This window comes from Alexandromys fortis, unplaced genomic scaffold, assembly GCF_014885135.2.
Source record: "Alexandromys fortis isolate MF-2015 unplaced genomic scaffold, M_Fortis_MF-2015_v1.1 scaffold_32, whole genome shotgun sequence".
Classification (NCBI taxonomy): Eukaryota; Metazoa; Chordata; class Mammalia; order Rodentia; family Cricetidae; genus Alexandromys; species Alexandromys fortis.
In genome coordinates, this window is record NW_026067938.1 from 11752053 (window position 1) to 11773120 (window position 21068).

General features: G+C 43.5%; 1 protein-coding gene across 1 annotated transcript in view; it reads left to right on the top strand.

Moving 5' to 3' along the window:
* The first annotated feature begins 1240 nt into the window (after positions 1-1240).
* Positions 1241-21068, top strand: part of Mtmr7 (myotubularin related protein 7) — a 71194-nt gene continuing 51366 nt past the window's right edge. Inside the window, exon 1 of the mRNA XM_050147400.1 lies at positions 1241-1296. Coding sequence (XP_050003357.1) covers positions 1273-1296 — 24 coding nt within the window. The 5' untranslated portion in view covers positions 1241-1272. The remainder of the gene's footprint in view (positions 1297-21068) is intronic.

A 21068-nucleotide genomic window follows, 5' to 3' on the forward strand; every position in this document is an offset into this window, starting at 1 on the left:
GGAGCCTGAAGGGTATATGCTAGCATTCTAAGTACTAGAGACAGTGAGCCTGAGGGATATACAGTGTGAAGGGGATGCAACGATTTTAAAACGTTTTGAATAAATATTTGGAAGACTACAAGATGCCTACCAGACATCAAACAAGCAAATACACAGTATGTACGGTCAAAGAGTGTACAAAACTGCCATAAATAAAGGCCAGGAAAGCAACAAAAATAAATACAACTCCAAAAATTGTTCTACGAAATTTCAGTATGGCATAGCGTGTTCACTTAGAGCTGCCGTTTTCAGTCTCTAGCCTTCCCCAGTGGCTTCATGGAACCTCATAAAGGATGGTTTTGTGTCTCTAGCTTCTGTTTAGTTAGAACTAGGTAAAGATGGCCAATGTGTTCCTAGCACAGGGCCAAGTGTTTTCACATCTCTATCAAGAGTTCCGACAGTGAAGTCACACGGTGACGTGAGATGTTTGACTTTAGTGGCAAACTTAATAAGGCGCAAACAATGTTGGTATTAATCTCATTTTCATCCCAAATACTCGGATTGCTGAGCCTGGGCCAAAATAAAGCCAGAGCCCACTAGACTATGCGTACCACATTAGGGTACATTTGTAGTCATTTTGTTTCCTAGCCCACTCTGCAATCTCACCTATCCTGGGATGGTCTGGAGCGCAGCCAATGAGGCTGTAAAGCTACACATATTTATTCGCATCTCTCCAAGAAGCCACACCCAACACAAGGCCCTCTTTGTACCTCAGGAGACAGTAGTGCCACAGTATTACCGTATTACGAAAGCTGACCGCCTTTGATTTTTTTCCTTCTGTTTTTAAAATACGGGGATGCTTTACGTCTCTCTTGTGGTTTCCAAGCTGCTGGACCCAAATGATTCTCCTGCCTCAGCCTCCTGAGTGGCTGGGACATTCAGGCAAGCGCTTCCACGACCGACTTGAGGATGCCCATCTCGGGGGAGAAAAAAAAAAATAGAGCAGCTTGGGCAGTGAGATCCTCAGCCAGAGAGGCGAAACCGAGAAGGGGGGCGAAGTCCAAAGGGGGTGTGAGACCCGCAGGTGCGAGCAGGCGCAGAGCCGAGCTCCCGGGCCCGCGCAGGCGCCCAGGGGCTCCCGCACATCCCGCGCACCTGGAGGCGGAGCCAGGCCCGCGGCCCGCCCACGCCCGCTCCGGCCGAAGCCCCCTCCCCTCCCTTCCCATTGCGCTGCACGCGCGCGCAGGTGCGTGAGGCCGCGCCCGCCGGGGACCCTGCAGTCGCGGGCCCGCCATGGAGCACATCCGCACGCCCAAGGTTGGTGGCCTGGGCGGAGGAGGGAGAGTCGGAGGGATGCTGAGCCTGAGCGCACGGAGCTGCCCCACGGGGAGCTGGACCGCGAGCGAGGGAGGAGCTGGCGGCTCCCTAGCATCTCCCTGTGCGCTGCGGGGCCGGCCTTTCTCTTGCTGGCTCACAGGCCTAGCCGGAGCTAACCTCTTGTCCTTGGGGGAGGGAGGACGGTTTGTGGGGTGCGCTGTGGACGCAGGGGTGGGCAGGAGGGAACGAACCCTAATTGTCTCTTGAGTCACAAGGTTTTTCTACTTGTTTGGTTCTAGGCTTCCAAAAAATAAATCATTTTAGAAAGGTGCCTGTAGCTCTGAGCAGTTGAAAGGGAAGCAAGCCCTTGAGTAGCAGGTGCAAGGAAAGCGCATTATAAACAGATGGCTTGAATGGACTTGGAAGCTTGTGGAAGCTAAGACTTAAGACTCACGCGACGCATCCTTTCCCATCGCATGGCGGGAGCTGTTAGGGGGCCTTCCTCTGAGCTTAGGATTCATACTTGCTGTAACTGAATGATGGCGTATCCCTCTATTTCCAGTTTGCTTGCTTCTCAGGGAAGAAAGATGCTAGGGATAGAGTCATCCGTGGGTGTGTGTTAAACACACCAACGTTTGCCACCTAACAAAAATGACTGGTTTCCGATTATCCAGTTAAGTAAGCCTGGAAGCCTCCAAACCTTGCCATTCTTTGTTGAAATATAATTTAGAACGAAAATAATGTAATGATAGAAATTCCTATCAGATTAGAAAAATAGACGGGAAGGAATACTTTTAAAAATTCTGTTGCCTGTCTCTTGTTGCCATCACACAGTCCTTCCCGAAACGTCTTATGTTTAAAATCTAGGCCCCTGATAGACTTAGGCCAAAGCTGTATCTGAGTGAACAGAACTCATGTGGCCCCAGCGGTATTATTATTTCATGAGAAGGGAAATAAATGTAATTACTTTGCTCTCTACCCAGCAAGAAGAATTTATTCCCACATTCCGAAATGGTGGCTGATACCTCCTAGTTTAAGAAACCTCTTTAATATTATGTTTGTGGAAGACTCGTTCTTCTAGCTTGCTGAAGAATGTCAGCGCCAGTGGCAAATATAAATTGCAGTGGTGTTACACTGTGGAATTAAATTGCTTTACAATCAGGAAATTGTAAACTTAGAAGACAGTTCCATAAACCACAGGATAGGTGGCCCAAGGCTTTCAGGGCTTAAGTGGTACTAAATAATTTATTTGATAATGATGACTCTAACCCCTGCATTGCCTTTGTCTCTCACCGAGGGCATTCTCTCATGATGAAGAGGCCCTTTGTACAGGTGGTGTCTTGTGTGGATGTCAGCAGCAAGGATGACAAGTTCTCTATCGTGGTGCTGCTGGGTGGCATTCTCTCATTCAGTATGAACTTGGGAGAGTAACGTCATGTTCTGGTCCTAATTCTGTTTTGTCTCAGACAAAGCCATTTATGTATACCCGAGCAACAAGAAGTATTTTTTGAAGATTGGTTTTCATCACTGCTCTGTAAACAGTGTTGTAGCTGTGAACGCAAGCCAACGCAAAACAGGAAACTTAAGACAGTACGAGAGCAAACAAACACAACTCAGTTGCATGGTACTCAGCCGGGAAGACCATAGAGGACAAAGTCATATACAGCAACAGCAAAAGGTTATAGGATGCTGGGCTCCGAAGATGACTCAGTTAGTAAAGTCCATGTTACACAAGTATGAGGATTTGATTTGGTCCCCAGCACGCACATAAAAGCGGGGTGTGTGTTGGCACACACCTGTACCCCAGCACTGAGTGGTGGCTGGCAATGAGGATTGCCAGAGCTCACTGGCCGGCCAGTCTAGTCAAAGCAGCAAGCTCCCATTTCAGCAAGAGAGACCCTGCCTCAAAAATGAGGCAGAAAGTGGTAGAGAAACAGAAGGCGGCGTCTAGTATCCAACTCTGGCTGCTAGGGGTGCATACAGCAGACACATGAATTTTAGACATTAACCATTGCATATGCATGAAGGAAAAGTGTACAGTTACTTTCAAAGCATACATGAAATGTGTAGTTGTTGAAAGTCATATTCATACACTTCATGTTTCTGTTATAGTCTCTGGGTACTGAACGGGGAGTTTTTCCATGATTTTACAGTTTTTTTCTTTTGGGCTTGTGTATGCAAAACTTGCTTTGATGCTGATCCACTGTTTATCTGATGCAGTATTTACCAGGATGCAAAGGGTTTTTTTTTTTTTTTTTGAGGAAATTAAATGCAGGCATGATGTATAGTTGCTTTCCTGTTGACAATGTAAGTTATTGATTTGTTCGGTGAAAACGAAAAGCTGTCACAGTGTGTGCTCTGGAGTGCAGTTTAAGAAGATACATTTGAATTATTAGGAGCGCCTTGTACGTATTTCTTTCTCTCTGTGTGTGCCTGTGTGTACACTTCAGTAAAAGCTCTTTAGAGAACATAGGCTAAACAGGACGCGTTTCTACCACAAGAGTCCCGTGCAGGGAAAAACTACTCCAGGAACAAGTTGCTTTGCAGCTGGATGGGAGTGAGGCGCTTGGTGTTACCTATACACGGTGGGAAGCGGAGTCTTTGCTCTGCTGTTGTAATCTTCTGCAAGGCATTTCCTTCACTTTTGTAACTTAGAGTTATTAATGGACTTTGTGACCATCTCTGGTACAGACCTTGGCGTGCTTCCCCTTCTTCTAACTCCCACTCCTTAGTCTGGGCCCTTACTGAAGAGTCTCCCCATTCTCCTGTTTTCTTCATTGCTGGGTAATTCTATTATGGCAAGATATGATCACACATTACTTATATTAATTTTCCTTTAGCAGCCACCAGACACCCGGCAGAAAGCAACTTACAGTGGGAAGGGTTTACGCTGGCTCACAGTTGGAGGGTTTACAGCCCATCATGGTTGGGGAGGCCATCATAGTGGAATGGCTTGGCCCTAGGTTCACAGTAGGGAAAGAGAATGACACTGCTTAGTTTATCTCCCCCTTTTTCTGTAGTCAGGGACCCCAACTCTTGAGATGGTGCTTCCCACATTCATGTGCCTCATTAATGCCCTAGTTATGTTTGTTTTTGTTTGTTTGTTTATTTATTTATTTATTTTTAATCCAATAAAGCTGACAGTTGAAATGAGTCAAAGGATTCTAGGACTTTGTGTGACTGACTTGTCCTCTTTCCCCAGCTTTATTTAGTGGCCATTTCCTGACCAGGGCAATGCCCTTTGAAGGTTTATCAAGTGTGATGGTTTCTTTTGTAGGGTAGGACTTACGCACTGGCATTCATTTCCAGGAGGAATGGGAGATGGAACACTCTGGTCTTTTTTTTACCAGGCTAAATTTCTCATAGTCAAAGTTTCAAGTAAAACGTATTTTCAGGGACCGGAGAGATGGTTAGTGGTTAAGAGCACTTGTTCATCTTGTAAAGGACCCAGGTTCAGTTCCCAGAACCCACATGATAATTCACAACTATCTGTAACTCCAATTCCAGGGGATCCAGTGCCCTCTTTTGACCCCCACAAGCACCAACCCTCATGTGGTGCACATATATAAATACAGACAAAACACACACAAAATAAATATAATATATGTAATCTCAGAGGGGATATTGCCTCTACCTTCACCTAAATTAGACTTGCCTATTGTTTTGTATGGAACCATTTTGTTCTTTTATGTTCCTCATTTTGGTTATTATATTAATTTTGGTGGTATTTGTTGACTGTTGAGCTTCCTTTCTTAATTGGGGGATCCCAGAAAAATGTGGATGTATTCATCCCTGCATCCATAGCTCCCCACACAGTGAGGCATGTATTAAATAATGCTTGAAAGAATGAACAGTGCTCTTCATTTAAGTACTTCATTTTTTAAAATAGGCATATTAGCAGTCTAGGTTTTATATGCCTTGTATCTGTAACTTGATTGGATTGTGAGCACTCTTACATACATACATACTACACACACACACACACACACACACTACAGTAATGATTACATTTATATTTAATGTGCAACCCATTGGCTTTAGTACGCGTGTGGTGTGCGCTCATCATCACTATCCAGTTCCAGAATACTTTTTCACACCCAAAGAAATCATTGGTTAGCTTTGGTTTACAATGTCTTAAACTTATATGAGTTAGGCTTTTTGTTTGTTTTTTTGTTTTTGTTGTTGCTTGCTTGCTTTCCATTGGGTTTAGACTGTTGCTCAATCTTGCTTTGGATCCTTATACCCATCCTCTCAGTTTGGTACCAGGCACTATAAATTGTGCTTAGTGTTATTGCCTCGTTCCTCATCTTATCCAAGAGAAACTATGGTGTGCACATTCTTAGCGGCTGATGCCCTTTGCCCCATTTCTTAGGACTTTAGCCTTGGTAACTTTACTAGGTCTCTTAGCCGTCCTTCGTCACTCCTCCAAACAGTTCATCTGAGCGAAAGGAAGTACAGCCTTTTGAAATGATGACTGAGTGAATCTTGATGTTCCCGATGGCTGATGGTTTCCCTTTTTAGGTTGCTACAAAGTTCCATTAAGTAACTAATTTTAGCATCTGGTCTCGAAATTAATGTCAAACTGACCAATTTGACTGTTTCTTCCATTTGGGAATAGTGATCTCATCTGTGAGCTCTCTGACAGTAAGACGAGATTTTCTTTCTTTGCCAGTCATCATTGCTATACCGTTGCCACTTGGGCTTTTTCTTTTATTTAGCAAATCATTTGCAGATGATAAATATGGTAGAGAGTGCATGCAGGTGTGTAGCACCCTGCCCAGCTCTGAACATTTTCTTACTCTCACAGGAATCACATTAGCGGTTACTTCCCATTTCCCTTTCTCCTGACTCTAGCAACCAATAATATGCCTTTTTTTTTTTTAATGTCATGAGCCACCTTTTGGGGGTGACTTCTGCTGCAATCCTAGCCACGGTGGGTTTGTATGTTCCAGGGTAGTAGCATGCAGATTAGAAAACGTTAAGTAGGGGGAGCACTTAAGAAACACAGAGACTCAGGATAGTAATAGGGGGGCAACTCAGCGAATACCGAATGCTGAATTTACCCACATTTATTTTCCATACACTTTTATACCCAATGCAGAAGGGGGGAAGAAGGCAAAAGACTGTTCTAACATGATACAAAGGACAACCAGAACAGTTACTTGCTTCAATACTTAAGACATCAAGCAACTATATCCTGAATTAAGCATTAAGTTGTTCAGGCAGTAAACCCACCCTAGACCAAGTATCCTGTTTGTATCCCCTAATGACTGAGGATGCTAAGGGTTTTCCCATGTGCTTACTCTAACCATTTGTGTATTTTCTCCGGATAATTTTATTTAAGTCCTTCATTTATTTTGAGACTGAATTTTAATTTCTTCCAGGTTCTTTGATGAAATTATTTTTTAAAGTCACCAGTGCATATTAATTGTATATACTAATGGATATCACTGTTAAGTTTCTGTGGGCACATGTGTCCTGCTGTGGTCATGCCCACTTTCCCAGATAGCCTCTCTCTGTCTCCCCTTCCTCCCATCCCCCCTTGTCCTTTTAGTTGTCGAATTGTGAGAGCTCTGGGTGTAAGCCTCTAGTCATATTTCTGAGTTGTCAGTGTTTTCCCCTATTCTGTAGGTTTTCCTCTCACTGTTCTGATAAGTGTTTTTTGTTTTTTTCATTTTTGACTTTGAGAAATCTTGTGTATTCCATGCTTACCTTGAACTGACTCTGTAGCTGAGGATGACCTTAAACATCTGATCCAATCTGCCTCCACCTTCCAGTTGCTAAGATGGTGGACATGTGTTGACAGAGGTTTCTTTCCCACCCAGTTCTACAGCCATTCAGTCCCAAAGAAATACACAGAAACGTATATTAATTATAAACTGGTTGACCTATTAGCTCAGGCTTCTTATTAACTAACTCTTACATCTTACATTAACCCATAATTCTGTCTGTGTTAGCCATGTGGCTCGGTACCTTTTATCAGTGAGGCATTCTCATCTTGCTTCCTCTGTGTCTGGTTGATGACTGCAGACTGAGCCTCTTCCCAGAATTCTGTTCTGTTCTGGCCACCCCACCTATACTTCCTGCCTGGCTACTGGCCAATCAGCATTTTATTAAACCAATACAGGTGACAAGACCATTGTCCCACAGTAGACATGTGCCAACATGCCTGTTTTAAGGGATGCTGGTTACTAGGGATCCAACTCAGAACCTTCTTGCATTGCCAGACATCAGACCAAGTCAGTGCAGCTTCCCCACCCTTTGTGCCATTTGAAACATAAGAAGTTTAATTTTATTGGCCCAAGTGTTCATCGCTTGTTTTCTTATGTCGTAGGGGAGGTACTCCTGGTTTTGGTGGCATGTCTGTATTTTCTTAAAGTTGTTTCTGAGTATCAAGATAATGAAGACATTTTGTTGGAAAAGCAGAATGAAAACAATCACCACCCAGAAAAACCTGCTTCTCTATGTCATGCCAGTCCTTTTCTTTGCATAGGAGTACAAATGGAATTTAAAACAAAGTCTGGTCCATATTCTGTCTCTTTAATTTTCTCTTTTATTAACTGTTGTTCTGAAAGGTGACTTTTAATAACCTCAGATACTATAATTATAGTCTGTGGTTAGACCATGCATAAGTTAGTCTAGGCCAACCCCACAGTTCTGGTAGATCATTTGCACGTCCATGCTTGGTTCTGTTCTGTCTGAAGGATAGTGAATAGTGAACAGCTTAGATACAGTCTCTCTTTCTCTCTCAGGTATGTCTATCTAAGTGTAGAGTGACTTGATCTGCCCTTCCTCCTCCATTATAATTGTCTTCATTGGAGGCAGAGGCTCTTCAGGTTTGGTTGTTCGTGTAAACTGCTCCATATTCTCCCGGGACATAGTGAGGAGGCAGGGTGCGGAGCTCGTGTGAACAGGAAGCTTGAGCTCCCGGTGTGCAGTGAACAACATCTTCTGTTGCTCACCCTGAAGTCTTACATCTATACGGAATTCTGGGAAGCACACATGGACTCTCACACTTCAGAGATAAGTGGCCCCCTTTGTTGGTCTGAACCCTTCCGCTTTTAAGTATAGCTGTGGCCGTTACATCTTCCGTTTTCAGAAAGCCAAATCCTCCCAGGAATTGTGTTAAGCCTGCCTCAAAAATCATCCATACTTAGGGCTGGAAAGATGGCTCAACGGGTGTTTGGTACCTCAAACACGAGGACCTGAATGCCATCCTAGGTGAAGAACAGGGACTGGCTGCAAGCAGGGATCCTGAGACAGCAGGGTCACCGGGGCATGCTGGCCACCAGTGGAGCCCTCAAGCTCAAATGCCCCGTTCACTGATAGACCCTGTCTCTAGAGAGTGAGGGAGAGAGTGATAGATGATAGAGATAGGCATCCATATTTCTTGAAATCCTCCCCTTTAATAGGTTTAACAATATTTGGATGAAGTCTGGCTGTCCCGAGTCAGCCTTTGGTATTTAGGGCACACAGTCTGCCGTTGAACTAAAGAATTCGTCATACTTGAATTGCAGTTTTATTCATGCATGCAGTGTAGAAGTGCTGCTCGCTGCCAATACCCTTTAGGTAGCTGGATGAAGACTGTGTTATGCATGGCCCGTGTGTACGTGCTGTGGGAGAAAAATGCAGAACTTTGAGCAGACAGGTGGCTGGGAGTGAGTTAGGGCTGTTCTTACACATGTGTTCCAGGTAAAATGGCTTTTGTACAGAAACGTAATTTCCAGACAGTTCTAAACCTAAGAATGTTCTAACATGAAACCCTGTGTATGTTAGCAGTTATTTCTCCTTTGTACTTTCCCATATTCTGGCTACCCACTAATCTGCTTTCTTTACATATTTGCCTGTTCATTTTCTATAAATGGCATTATAAAATACGCTATTCTTTGTGCCTAACTTCTTTCAGTTAGTGTGGTGTTTTAGGGCTCATACAATTTTTAGAATATATTGCTAAATAATATTCTTAATTTTTTTTTGAGACAAGGTTTCTGTAGCTTATACCCAGTTCAGAGAATGATCTTGAACTACAGGGGTCACAGGCTCATCCCACCACACATGGTTACCTAGTTCTAAGTGTGAGCTACATCCCAGCAATTGCTAGTTAATACTCTACTGTGGATGTGTTCAAGGTTGTTTACTCATTTATTAGTTGATATTTATTAGTTGGTATTTGGGTTATTTCTGGATGTTTTATTTATTATAACTAGTGCATCCATAAACACTCATGTCCAAGTGTTTTGGGGGACATGTTTTGCAGTTCTCTTGGGTGTATAATCGGGAGTCTCTTGATTAATAACAGTTTTCCTGAGATGTTGCACCATTTTATATTTTCTATAAACATGAATGGGCATTCCAGTTTCATCCCCTCTACTTTTAAGATTACAGTTATTCTGTAAGTGGTGGGGTACGTAGGCCCTACTGGGGGTGTTTTGCAGCCCCTTGAGAGATAATTATTCTGACTACTTTTTTTGTGTGTGTTGATATCTTACTTGGATACAGATCTGTTTAAGTCGTTTGCTTGTTTTTAGATGGACTGTCTTAGTTTTTGAAGTGTAATTTGGCTGGGCCTTTAGTATTTGAACTGTAAATGTTCTTCATAGATAGTGCTCACGAGTGCGTATATGACTCATGATTATCTTCTTTTATTCCATGGGATGTCTTTTCTCTTTCTTGGTGTTGACCTTTGAGACATTAAAGCTTTTAGTTTTGGTGGGAGTCCAGTCCAGTTTAAGCTGTTAGTGCCTTCCGTGGTGCCTTGGCTTTTACAATCCATGGCCTAACCCAAGGTCCCAAAGTCTTAGAGTTTAGGTTTTATATCTTGGAACGAAGTTTTGCTGGTTGTGTGCGGTATAGGGCAGTAGTGCTTTTGCTTGTGGAGCCACTTGCTCCAGGGCTGTTTATTATTAAGACCCTGCTTGATCCAGCTCCTTGTCTTGGCACACACGCTAAGAATCAACTCAGCACAGGTGTGTGGGCTTTTTTTTGGCTCAGTTTCGTTCCTTTAATCTTTCTGTCCATCTGTGGTCAGTACCGCAGTTCTGACTACAACTAGGTATATGGGCTCCATGAGTTCCTGAGAACTCTCAAAACGTTGGCTCCCTCATCTTTGACGTTTACAGACCAGACCGAGAATGTATCTGCAACAGTTAACAATGAGGCTCATGGTATTTCTTAGCACTTATCATTATTATTATTATTATTATTATTACTCTGGTTGCAAAAGGAGATGACGCCAGGTTTGTGTGCTGAGAAAACTTCCATGCAATATGAGAATAAAAAGAATTTTCTCAATCCAAACATTTCGTTTGACCTACTTACTCACTTCCACACTTCACAATGGGTTCAAATATTTTTCTCCCCTGGAGGCAGTCTACAAAGAGTGATTTTGTGTAACCCAACTCTCGTTCACACCCTTGCTTTCAGAGTGTATTTTTCTTTAATGAAAACATTAGTCTCTGCAAGCTCATGGATTTTAGGAAACTATCCAGTTTTGCTTGGGGAGACACCGAAAGCAGCCTATGAGGAATTGCCTGGATTCCCGAGGGAGAGTCTTTTTGGAGTGGATGTGTGGAGAAGGTGAGGTGGGGGGTATTGGGAGGGATGGGATGGGGTAGTGGGGAGGACAAGACACACAACTCTGTTGTAGAGGGAAATACCAGTCCTACTGAAAAGGGAGTCAGTCAGAGCATTTGCTATGTATCTAGCAACATTTGCATGCTGGAGTAATGGAGACATTGAGCACCTGTGTGTGGCCATCTTGACCATTGTTCCCTTCTTGGTAAGTTTTAGCATTTCCTCGGTGGACTCTCTTGGTTCTGCCTCATCTCTGTAGACTCAACACTGTCTGAGGTGCTTTTCACAGAGGAGAGTGACACAAGGTTTTCTCACCCTGACTTTGTGACTTGTTTTTATTGTTACTTCTTCCACTTTGGACAGGACAAGCCGTGACAGGATGTATGACCAGATAGCCAACATTCCGTGACTGTGCGTGTGAAGCCTCAGCTTTGTATTCTCGCTCAGTGCTCAGAGGGCCTGCAAGTAGCTCATTTTGTATCATATTTCTTAGGCCAGGAACAGTTTAAACTATTTTTTCTGGTGCCCTTTACCCTGGTGGACAACTAGTTGAAGCCTTTGGGAGTAAGAGTCCTTCCCAGGACATGGACCCAACCCTTCCTCTCACAGCCATTTGAAATAGTATAAAAATAGCTTCCACTTAAAACTTTGTGGCAGGCCATGACAACTTTATAAAAATTGTATATTTACTTTTCTCCTCTTTTTTTTTTTTTTTTTGCTTATTAAAACACTGCTTATCACAGATTCCCGAAGAAATAAATGTATTGCCAAGCTCTGAGAGAAAATTTGATTCCTCTGGGCATGTGGCAAAGCACAAGTTACTTAGAATGTTCAGGGTACAATTCAGACAGTTTTAGCAGTTATGGTTTAAAAAGGGGATGCTGCCTTTTGGACCGAGTAGATAGCCTGAAAGCCTGTCCGTGCCTTTGTTTGCTAACTTGCATGCTTCTCGTGTGGTCAGTCTTGTGTAAAGGCCTGGCTCTCTGATAGTTAACATCACGGCCACACCTAGTTTCATGGAACTGACATCGTCATTTGGAATTAAGCATATTGTAATTATTTTATACAGTGTATTTGTAATCTCTTTATGGAAAACCATTTCATTTCTAGAGCATGTCTTCCTCAAGCCCCGTTCCCTTTCTCCTGTAAGCTTTCCAGTGGCTTCCCACCATCCTCAGCATCAAAGTTGACCTCATATCATGGTTCAGAAGACCCTCCAAGATTCATCTCTGTAACCTGTGCCAGCTGGTCCATTCCTCTCCACCCCGACACCTCTGATCAGCCCTCCCTACCACCTGAGCATCCATGGCCGCTCCTGCCTTTGTATTTTCTCCCCTCTTCTTGGAATGTTCTTTCCACCACACTTCCACATGGCTGACTCAGTTGGCTCTCTCTTGAACATGCTCGCCATTTTATTAGAGAAGCCCTTCCTGTCAGATGTGTTTATCTGCTTTAATTTCCTCCCTCAGATCTTCGGTCCTCTAGCATAAACAGATGCATGCACACAAATTTTACTTTATTTTTCCATCTGGTGTATTGTCAGTTTCTTGCCCACACATCCCCAAGTAGAATGCAGGTGGTGACTTTAACTCAGCTATTTATGTATCCCCAGCACCCAAGCCAGTGTCTTCTACAAGAGGAGAAACCTTTACACTGTCCAATGAATGAAGAGAGACTATGGTTTAATGTGACTCTGGGTCCAAGACTCAAGACCTTCATTGCCCTTTTTTCTTATCCTTCAAGATTGTATCATTTTAGTTATAGAAGATAAGTTCTCTTTCCCTTTTTCCTTTATTATTTCTGGTCTTTGGCTCTTCTGCTTATAATGTACTTCATAATAGAATATTCCTCTTTATCTCATCTGAAAATTCAAATTTAGTAAGAGTACCTTCCTGTTTAATCATACCCAATTCTACCTGTAAACTCATATGCTTTGTTTTTAACCAAAGCATTATTAATTTTCCTTTGTTGGACACATATTTTAGCACATATGCTAGGTATTAGCCTACAAAGATGAAAAAAAATTGTGATGCCCATCCCTAGGGATCCTACAGTTGAGGGGGGTTGATCTGCAATTGTTAGGGTTTGTTGCTTCTGGAATTCAGTAAGCCATGGAATAACTATAAAAGTGGGTGCCGACATTGTTCATGGGGCTGCAGGATCAAATACAGAATAACTAGTGCCTTCCTTGAGATTGGATTCCAAGCAGTGCTGTAGGAATAGCATGCATTAAGGCAGTGCTTGGTAGGTGTAAAATGAGTGTTAACTACCAGAGGCATCATAGCAACTTAGAGGACAGAGAATGGCCATTGCATGGGGTGCTTGAACCAGGAGGTATTAGTGGGTAGGCCTGAGTGTTAGGATGAGCTGAGCATGTCGTTTCCCCGTGGCAGGGCAGTAGTGCAGCTTTGCCTTTCAGAACTCAGAAGAGGCCTCCTATTTTTATATCTGTGAGACATTTGCTTTGCACGAGTTTTGTAGAGAGGGAATAATGGTCTCTTAAGGGCTCTATAGTAAGAGGAGGAAGAGCATGTGGTATGGTTGTGCAGTCTGTCTTTCAGGCATTCAAGAGTATAGTCTGGGGATGTGTAGACACGATGCAGCCTGGCTTGCCCCTGGATGGGCCCGGCTTGCCCCTGGATGAGCGTGATTTGCCCCTGAATGGGCCCAGCTTGCTCCTGGATGGATAGCCTCTACTCTTCCATCCTCAGACCCTGTCAGGTTTGGTGGGAGAGGCTTACCTCCCTCTCTGCCCGAGGTGTCTCTTCTCATTGGACCACAGTAAGTTCCACTTGGCACAGCTTGGCCTTGGAAAAATATTTTCCCATCGCTTTCGAAGAGCTTTGTAAGTAAAGGGTTTATTTAGTCTTTTATCAGCTAATGCTTTTGTGTTAGAAATATGTCAAATTCAGAAGAATTTTAGAAACTTAGAAATTTTTTTTTTGAGAAATGTATCTTTATCACAAAAAAATAAAGCCTCTAGTATTTTGTATTGATTGACTACAAGGTCTTTTTCTCCCAAAACTAGTTAACTTTTTAAAATGACTTTATTAATACATCTATCATTAATAGATTACTCCATACACTTCATATTTGAATTGTATCAGGCCTAGCATCTGTTCTTAATTTATTTTTTAAACTTTTTTCAATCCCTTTCTCTTAATTTATGCTTGCAGAAAATGGTATTTTTGGTTGAGGTTATTTTAAGGTGGCGCTGAAATAAATCCTGGGACTGTCCTTTTGTTCAGCAGCGCATGTTCCTTTGAGGCTACGCATCCAGGGTCACCCTACCAAAATAAATCCTTCGGCCCCTTGCAAACTCTCAAGTGTCTGGCCACTTTTGAGAGCCGACTTGTGGCATGATGTTTGCTGTTGCCCCCGAGCCACAGGCGTGCCCTTTTCTGGCCTTTCCCAGGGATTCCCAGCACTCTTGTTCTGTCAGTAACATTGCTCTGTGTCACCGTTTTAACTCCATGCTCTACCACCAATAGTTCAATGTCCGTCGGCTCCGCTCTCTCAGCAATGAGCTACACGGATAGAACAGCATCCTGCTCTTGTGTAAACATTCTAGGTCTATTCAGAATTGTCAGGCTAGTTTCCTTGCCTTGATTTAAGTCAGTTTGAAGAACCTAAATACAGGAAATGAAACTGTTCCTTTTTTCTCATTTTAAAAGAAAAATTCTCAAATCCTTGGTTTTCACAGATGAACTGTAACTGTATAGGAATAACTTGAGACTGTGTATGTGGCTCACAAATCTTTAGAAGGATGTGCATCCAGGACTCCTTTTTCCCATGTGGTAGAAGGACTTAAACATTCCCAGGAAATTGGGAAATTTATTGCTTATTTACTTTGAAATCTGGTACACTGAAAAAAAATTCCTCCTGATATGCATTGAATTCCAAAATTTTATCCCTCCCCCCTTTTTAAATTTAGTTAGGCTATACCTTTCTGTTCTTCTCCTGGGAGTTTTCAAAACTGCATCATGATGATACAGGGATGGAGCTCTCGACTAATGTGGATCTGTCTAAACCCATTGGATTGTAAGTCTGCTTCAGACTGGGATGCGGATTTTCCCTATCGAAACCCTCCAGAGAAAAGTTTGTGTTGAAGTGGGTAGAATTGAAAATGTGGGCTAAATAGCGGTTACTGGAGAAACGAGGAAGGTGAAGGTTGAGCTGTGACTGTAAATCTTGATGTGCCTCTCTGTCTCTGAAAGGTAGTCAGCGAGGTCTCTCGTGTGTGGGGAATGAAAGGAAGAGCTGCTGAGCCAATCAGGTGGGCCTGTGCTGTGGAAGGCTGTGGATAGAGTGACATGATCCTTGTCCCCGCAGACCTCGGGGAAGATTGTCCATTCCATGTGTGCTGACTCATTGTCAGTCCCCTTGGCCCTTGAGATGTTTGCGCAGTCTGGATGCAGGCTGTGCATCCTGTACTAGCAGTCCTGGCTCTCAGATTGCATCATTATGTGGCTTTTTGGATGAGCATGTGACCCAGGGAGCTGCAGTGCTGGTGGGGCATCTGATACTTTTCTGTCCGTAGATGCAGTGGATGGTAAGGCTGGGGTTGCTGGAGCGGCCTGGAGCATGCAGAGGAACTGTGTGTGTGAGGAACTGGGTGTTCTGAGTTCCTGCCAGTCTGAAGCAAGTGTTACCATTGACCTTTGTTGACATATGATTTAGTAACATCTCTGACCTGAGCCATGTGAGACTCAGATTTCTCTTTCTCCTAGAAGGTTTGTAACAGATGGATGCTGTCCAATAATCTGTGCCTTGTTACTCATTGGGAACCTTTGATAAATTGTCTGGGTCCCTGGCACACAATAGGCTTGCCGCAAATGAACATAATTAAATAATAAATTTATTAAGTTGCAGAACTTAAAGTGATAGGGCTGAGCTGTCTAATTGTCAATGGCTTAATTCGCAGGTGCCATGCTTGCTACCCATGGTTGTGAATTAATTTGGTTGCACAGCAGTGTATCTTTTCATGAGTTGTACCGAAGGCCCTAAGGGTCCCCGAAGGCAGAATGTTGATTTTGGTTTCATGGCATGCATTTCCTTGGGTTGTGCTCTGTATTTCTTTCCCTTCCCGTACTTGTTCTTCTATCTCTGACCTTTGAATGAAATGGTCCTGGGAAACAACTTTCATTGGTTTTATAGTTTTGAACAGTTTAAATCTGCCTTTTGCGGAAAGGATTGGTGTTCATGATCTTTTCTACCAAAAGGCTTGACTGGAAAACCCTTGAAGCTCCACAAATACTGCTATTTATTTGATTAGGCAATCTTATATAAAAAGAAAGAAGAAAGTGCTTCCTTTTCAAATTGGGAAATTTACCACCATCACCACCCCCTAATTAGAAGATTGTAGCAATTCTGAATGGTCGGAAGAATTTGGTTTTGCTTCAGTTTTTCTTCTTGCGTATCAGAGTGCTTTGGCAACTATAATTGAATACATCCCTGGTTACCACTACATTAACATAAGGGAATTGCGCTGTAGATGTGAGTATTCAGTGGGAGGAAGAAGTAAGACTTGGGTCTCTGTTATGGATTAACTTAATGATAATTACTTTTGTAATTATCATTCTCTCTCTGCTTCGGTCTCTCTGTCTCTCTTTTACTCTGAGTGGGACTATTATAGTTCAGGAGCTTTGGAATATCTTGAAACATCATAATCAATTGTTATGCGGATAGTGACATCTTCCATAAACAAAACCACTTTGGAATTTCCAAATACATATGTGCAAATATTGCATGACTAATGGATGGTTGTTGTTAATTGTATACTTGACAGAATCTAGAATCACTTGGAGATATGTCTATGAGCATGCGTGGGAGGGCTGTCTTAATTAGTTAACTGATGTGTTGAGATCCATCATTTTAATTACAAAAAACATTTTTATGTATATAGGTGTTTTGCCTGTATGTATATCAGTGTACCGTATATGTGCTTGGTATCCATAGAGGCCAGAGGTGTTGGATCTCCTGGAACTAGTTAGTGATGGTTGTGAACTTGCATGTGGGTGCTGGAGTTGAACCCCAGACCTCTGGAAGACCATCCAGTGCTTTTACAAACACTGAGCCAATTCTCCGGTCCCAGGAAGATCCATCCTGATTGTGGGCAGAACCGTTTCCTAGGCAGGGGATTCTGGATTGTGTGCAGTGGGCGAAAGTAAACTGAGTCTACGTTTATCCCTTCCCATTTCTCAACTCTACATGGCAGTGTGACCTACTCCATGAGGCTCTCCATACAGTGCATCCCCTGCTGTGATGGACCATGACCTGAACTGTGAGCCTTTCCTTTGAGTTGGTTTTGTTAGAGTATCCCCACCATCCCAACAGGAAAAGAAACGAAAGCACCACCGAGAAGACTTGGCTCATCAAGCATTCCTCCCCAGTTGCAGAAGGTCTTACAGCTCTTGACGGGATAGCTACCTTTGCAGACCTCAAGGCATTGCCAGACACCGTGGAAGAGTCAGGAAACTGGGCTTTTCAGGTCGGACATGGGGTTTGCACCATCAAGAGTAGAGCATGGGTCTTAGATGGCTAGCCAACCTGCTTGTCCCTTCTCTAGCTTCAACACACGTTTTCACTTGTACCCATAAGTACAATAATTCTGATTGGAATTTCCGGGAAATTGGAGGTTGGAGTTTTGATCCATGACTCTTTTCTGGTTTTACACTATTAGGGTTCTGGGACTGAACTCAGATCTTCTCTACTGACCGAGCCATCTTGCTAGCCCAGAAAGGCTTTCTTTTATTCAAACTTAAATTTTTTTTTTAAGATTTATTTATTTATTATGTATAAAGTATTCTCAGTACTCTGCCTGCAGGCCAGAAGAGGGCACAGATCTCATTACAGATGGTTGTGAGCCACCATGTGGTTGCTGGGAATTGAACTCAGGACCTTTGGAAGAGCAGGCGGTGCTCTTAACCACTGAGCCATCTCTCCAGCCCAAACTTAAAAATTTTTAATGGAGTTACATTGTATGCAATGCCAAAAAGTAGAGATTCAGTATGATGTTGATTCTGTTAAGTCAACCAAAGGGCTTTGCTTCTAAGACTATCACTTCAGACTTAAAACCAAATTATAATTATGGAATAATTATAATGTGGAAATAACTCAAGAAACCTTTCAGACTCTAGCATGCAGCTAGTCTTTTCCCCTAACTTAAAAGGAAAAGTGAAAGGTTTGTAAGACCAACGAGCTCAGCCTGGACACCTCCAGTGACCAGGAAGGTGTGCATGCCTGTGGGCTGTTCATGGCTTCACTTGGTGTGCAGAGCAGTGTTGAGCACTGCAGCCTTGGCCTGGTTCAGATACTGCTGTTGCAGGGGCTGGGCCTTCCTTTCCTTAGAAAGCTGGAGAAGTTTCCTGTTGACCATCCACCTTCCCACATGGCTGGGTTTCTTTTAATCCCCAATCACTACCGTATACATTTCCACCATGGCTGTGTTATGTGCTGGATGGTCTCTGAAATATCGTTGAGACAGAGCTACAGCATCCTGGAATTGAGGGAGATGCTGGAGACCCTTAGTTTCTTCCTGCAGGTCAAAAGCAGAGAACTCAATTGCCTCTGCCTAACAAGTCCCGTTTCAGAATCTCATCCAGAGCCCAGGCCTCTTGAATACTTTCCTTTTCATGTTGGTAGAGTCAGAAAATGTCACGATACCAAATTTAGCATGGCAAACTATTTATCTAGCTGCTTTTCTTAGGTTAGAACATAAACTTGTCTTTGGTTTTGGCTGCTGCAGACATTTTGATTTCTCTCTGTCCAACAGTCTCTGGACCTCTTCCCCTAAATGATTGACAGTGACCTTCAGCCTAATTTATGTGGCTCTGAAGACTTGGTATTTGGCCTGAGAACATTTTGTGGTGCTGCCGTTGGTCCTTCTCCCATCCTTTGCAGTGAACGGTAACCCTGCCTGTGAACTCCCTGTCCTGCAGGGCAGCTCTTCTTACCCAGGTAGTCTCAAGAGGATTCCGCAACCCAGAATGTTCACCGGTCCCATATCTGACCTGCAGGGTGGAAAGCAATATCCCTCTTCTGGTGGGGTTAGCAGGTGGCATGGTGAGAGTTGCCGGAGAGAGGGCCTGTCTGTTGGTGATTTATAAGATCCACCTCCTGACTTCAGGCAGGAAAGGGAAGAGGAAGGTGGCTGTACTGCAGCCGGGGTGTCTGTCTGCAGACCTGGCGGTGGGAGATAGAGCCCTGTGTCTTGACTGAAGCTTTTCAGCCTTGTCATAGAAAAGCTCAAAAAACCCTTTATTTCCCTCAGCACAGGCCTGACAGAGGAGGAAGGGGAATGGAGAGGGATGTTAAACTGTCGCAGTGCTTCCCACTGACCTGTAAGGTCCCGGAAGCCAACAGTGGCTGTCATGTCATTTTGTTTGCCCTCAGTACCCCAGTCCATCAGCATCTTGTTGAGGGCAATGACCTTTACTGTTTGTGCTCTTATTAGTTCTGGGAATCCTGAAAGTCAGTCTGTACCAGTGTTTGGGCTCTTGTTTCTAATTTCCAAGCTTCTGTCTTTGCATTTGTCTCGAAGAATGTCTTGATAGTGTTTGTGAATATAGTTTTTCAGTGTAATTGTACCTAAATAAATCACCCTGGTTTCAAGACTCAAGTTTTGTATGTAAAATTGCTTGAAGTAATTGAGAATTCGCTATCATAATGTTATTTTTTAAATAGCAGTACTAGAATAGCCTCAGAAGCATCTGTAGGTATCCACAGTCATGATGAATGACAAACCTAGGTTTTAGAGTTAGTCATCTCCATCTGAGGATGTTGAGCAAATATCTGGCGGAATTTAGAAATGGAAATTACCAAGAACCTGACTCATGAGTGTATTGTGTGGATTAAGTGAGGTCAGATGTCCAAAGTGATAGATAATATAATTCATGGCACAGTATAAGAACACACCTAGAAGGTTTGGGATTTCTTTTTTATTTATTACTGGTGTTAATTTTTATATGGACCATGACAGCACCCTGGCTGTCCTGGAACTCACTCTGTAGACCAGGCTGGCTGGCCTCTAATTCACAGAGATCCACCTACCTCTGCCTCCTGAGTGCTAGGATTAAAGGCGTGCACCACCATCGCCTGGCCTTCTGTTTTGAATACCTCTGCCTCTTGTCCCTTGGAAGTCCAAAGCTGTCTTGAGAGCCCCTGACAGCTTCCATGGCGGCTTGTGTTTTCTTTCTCATCTTGGCACCTCTTATTCCCAGTTGTTTTAGCATTTGTTATTTATCTCCCTGATGCAGGCCCTGCCTCTTCCTTAATCACACTTCGAGTCTCCAAATATCAAGGCTAGTATGTCCGGATGACTTTGGCTAAGGCAGGATTGATGGCATAGGAATGCACACAGGTTAGATTCCGACTTGCCTAACTGGGAATTGTTTCCTCTACCACTGCTTTGCCTCATCCAGACCACCTACAATGAGACATAGATGTTTTCCACAGTATACTAACAGATGGACAGTGCTTTGGTTGGGATTATACTTTTTCCTTTTATATTACAGGATCTTTAAACTTAAACTAGTACTTGTCCTACAGTTGGGAAAAAATAGCTCGCATGACTCCATTGGCTCTTTGAACTGTCTTTGGCTTTGTATGTCTGAATGATCAGGATTGCCTTCTATCCCATCACACCCTCACGTCCATCCTTAGCACTTGCGTATCCTCTGGTGGCCCTGCGTGACTTCTAGTCTTGGTGTTCCCAGGCCTCCTCTTGCTGAAGGACCAGTGTCTACTGTGTTCCCGACTCCAGTGCCGCCTTGCTTCCACGTCCCCGCAGCAGCTGACACAGCCGTTCTCTCTGCCCCCACCCCGACAGTACAGTCTGCCCCTTACGCCATCCTCCCCGACTGTTTCTGTGAATGCTTTGCACACCCCTCTCCCCGAGAACTTTAAACATTGGATGTCCACGGGTGTCTTCTCTCCACAGTTGTCATGCTCTCCAAGGTTACCTCTTCTGGCCATGACTTCAACATGTCATCTCATGACAGAGTCTGTAACTTTACTGCATTGGAGCAAAGCTGAGACACCAGTAGGAAGAAGCATCACAGTGTTACGTCCCAGGAAGGGGGAAAAGAGCAATGATATAAATAGCATAGTGATAAGCAACCCCGTTCACCGTATAGATGGATTTCATTTCAGAAATGTCAGCTTAGTGGGTAAATGCACAGCCCAGAATCCGAGTGTGA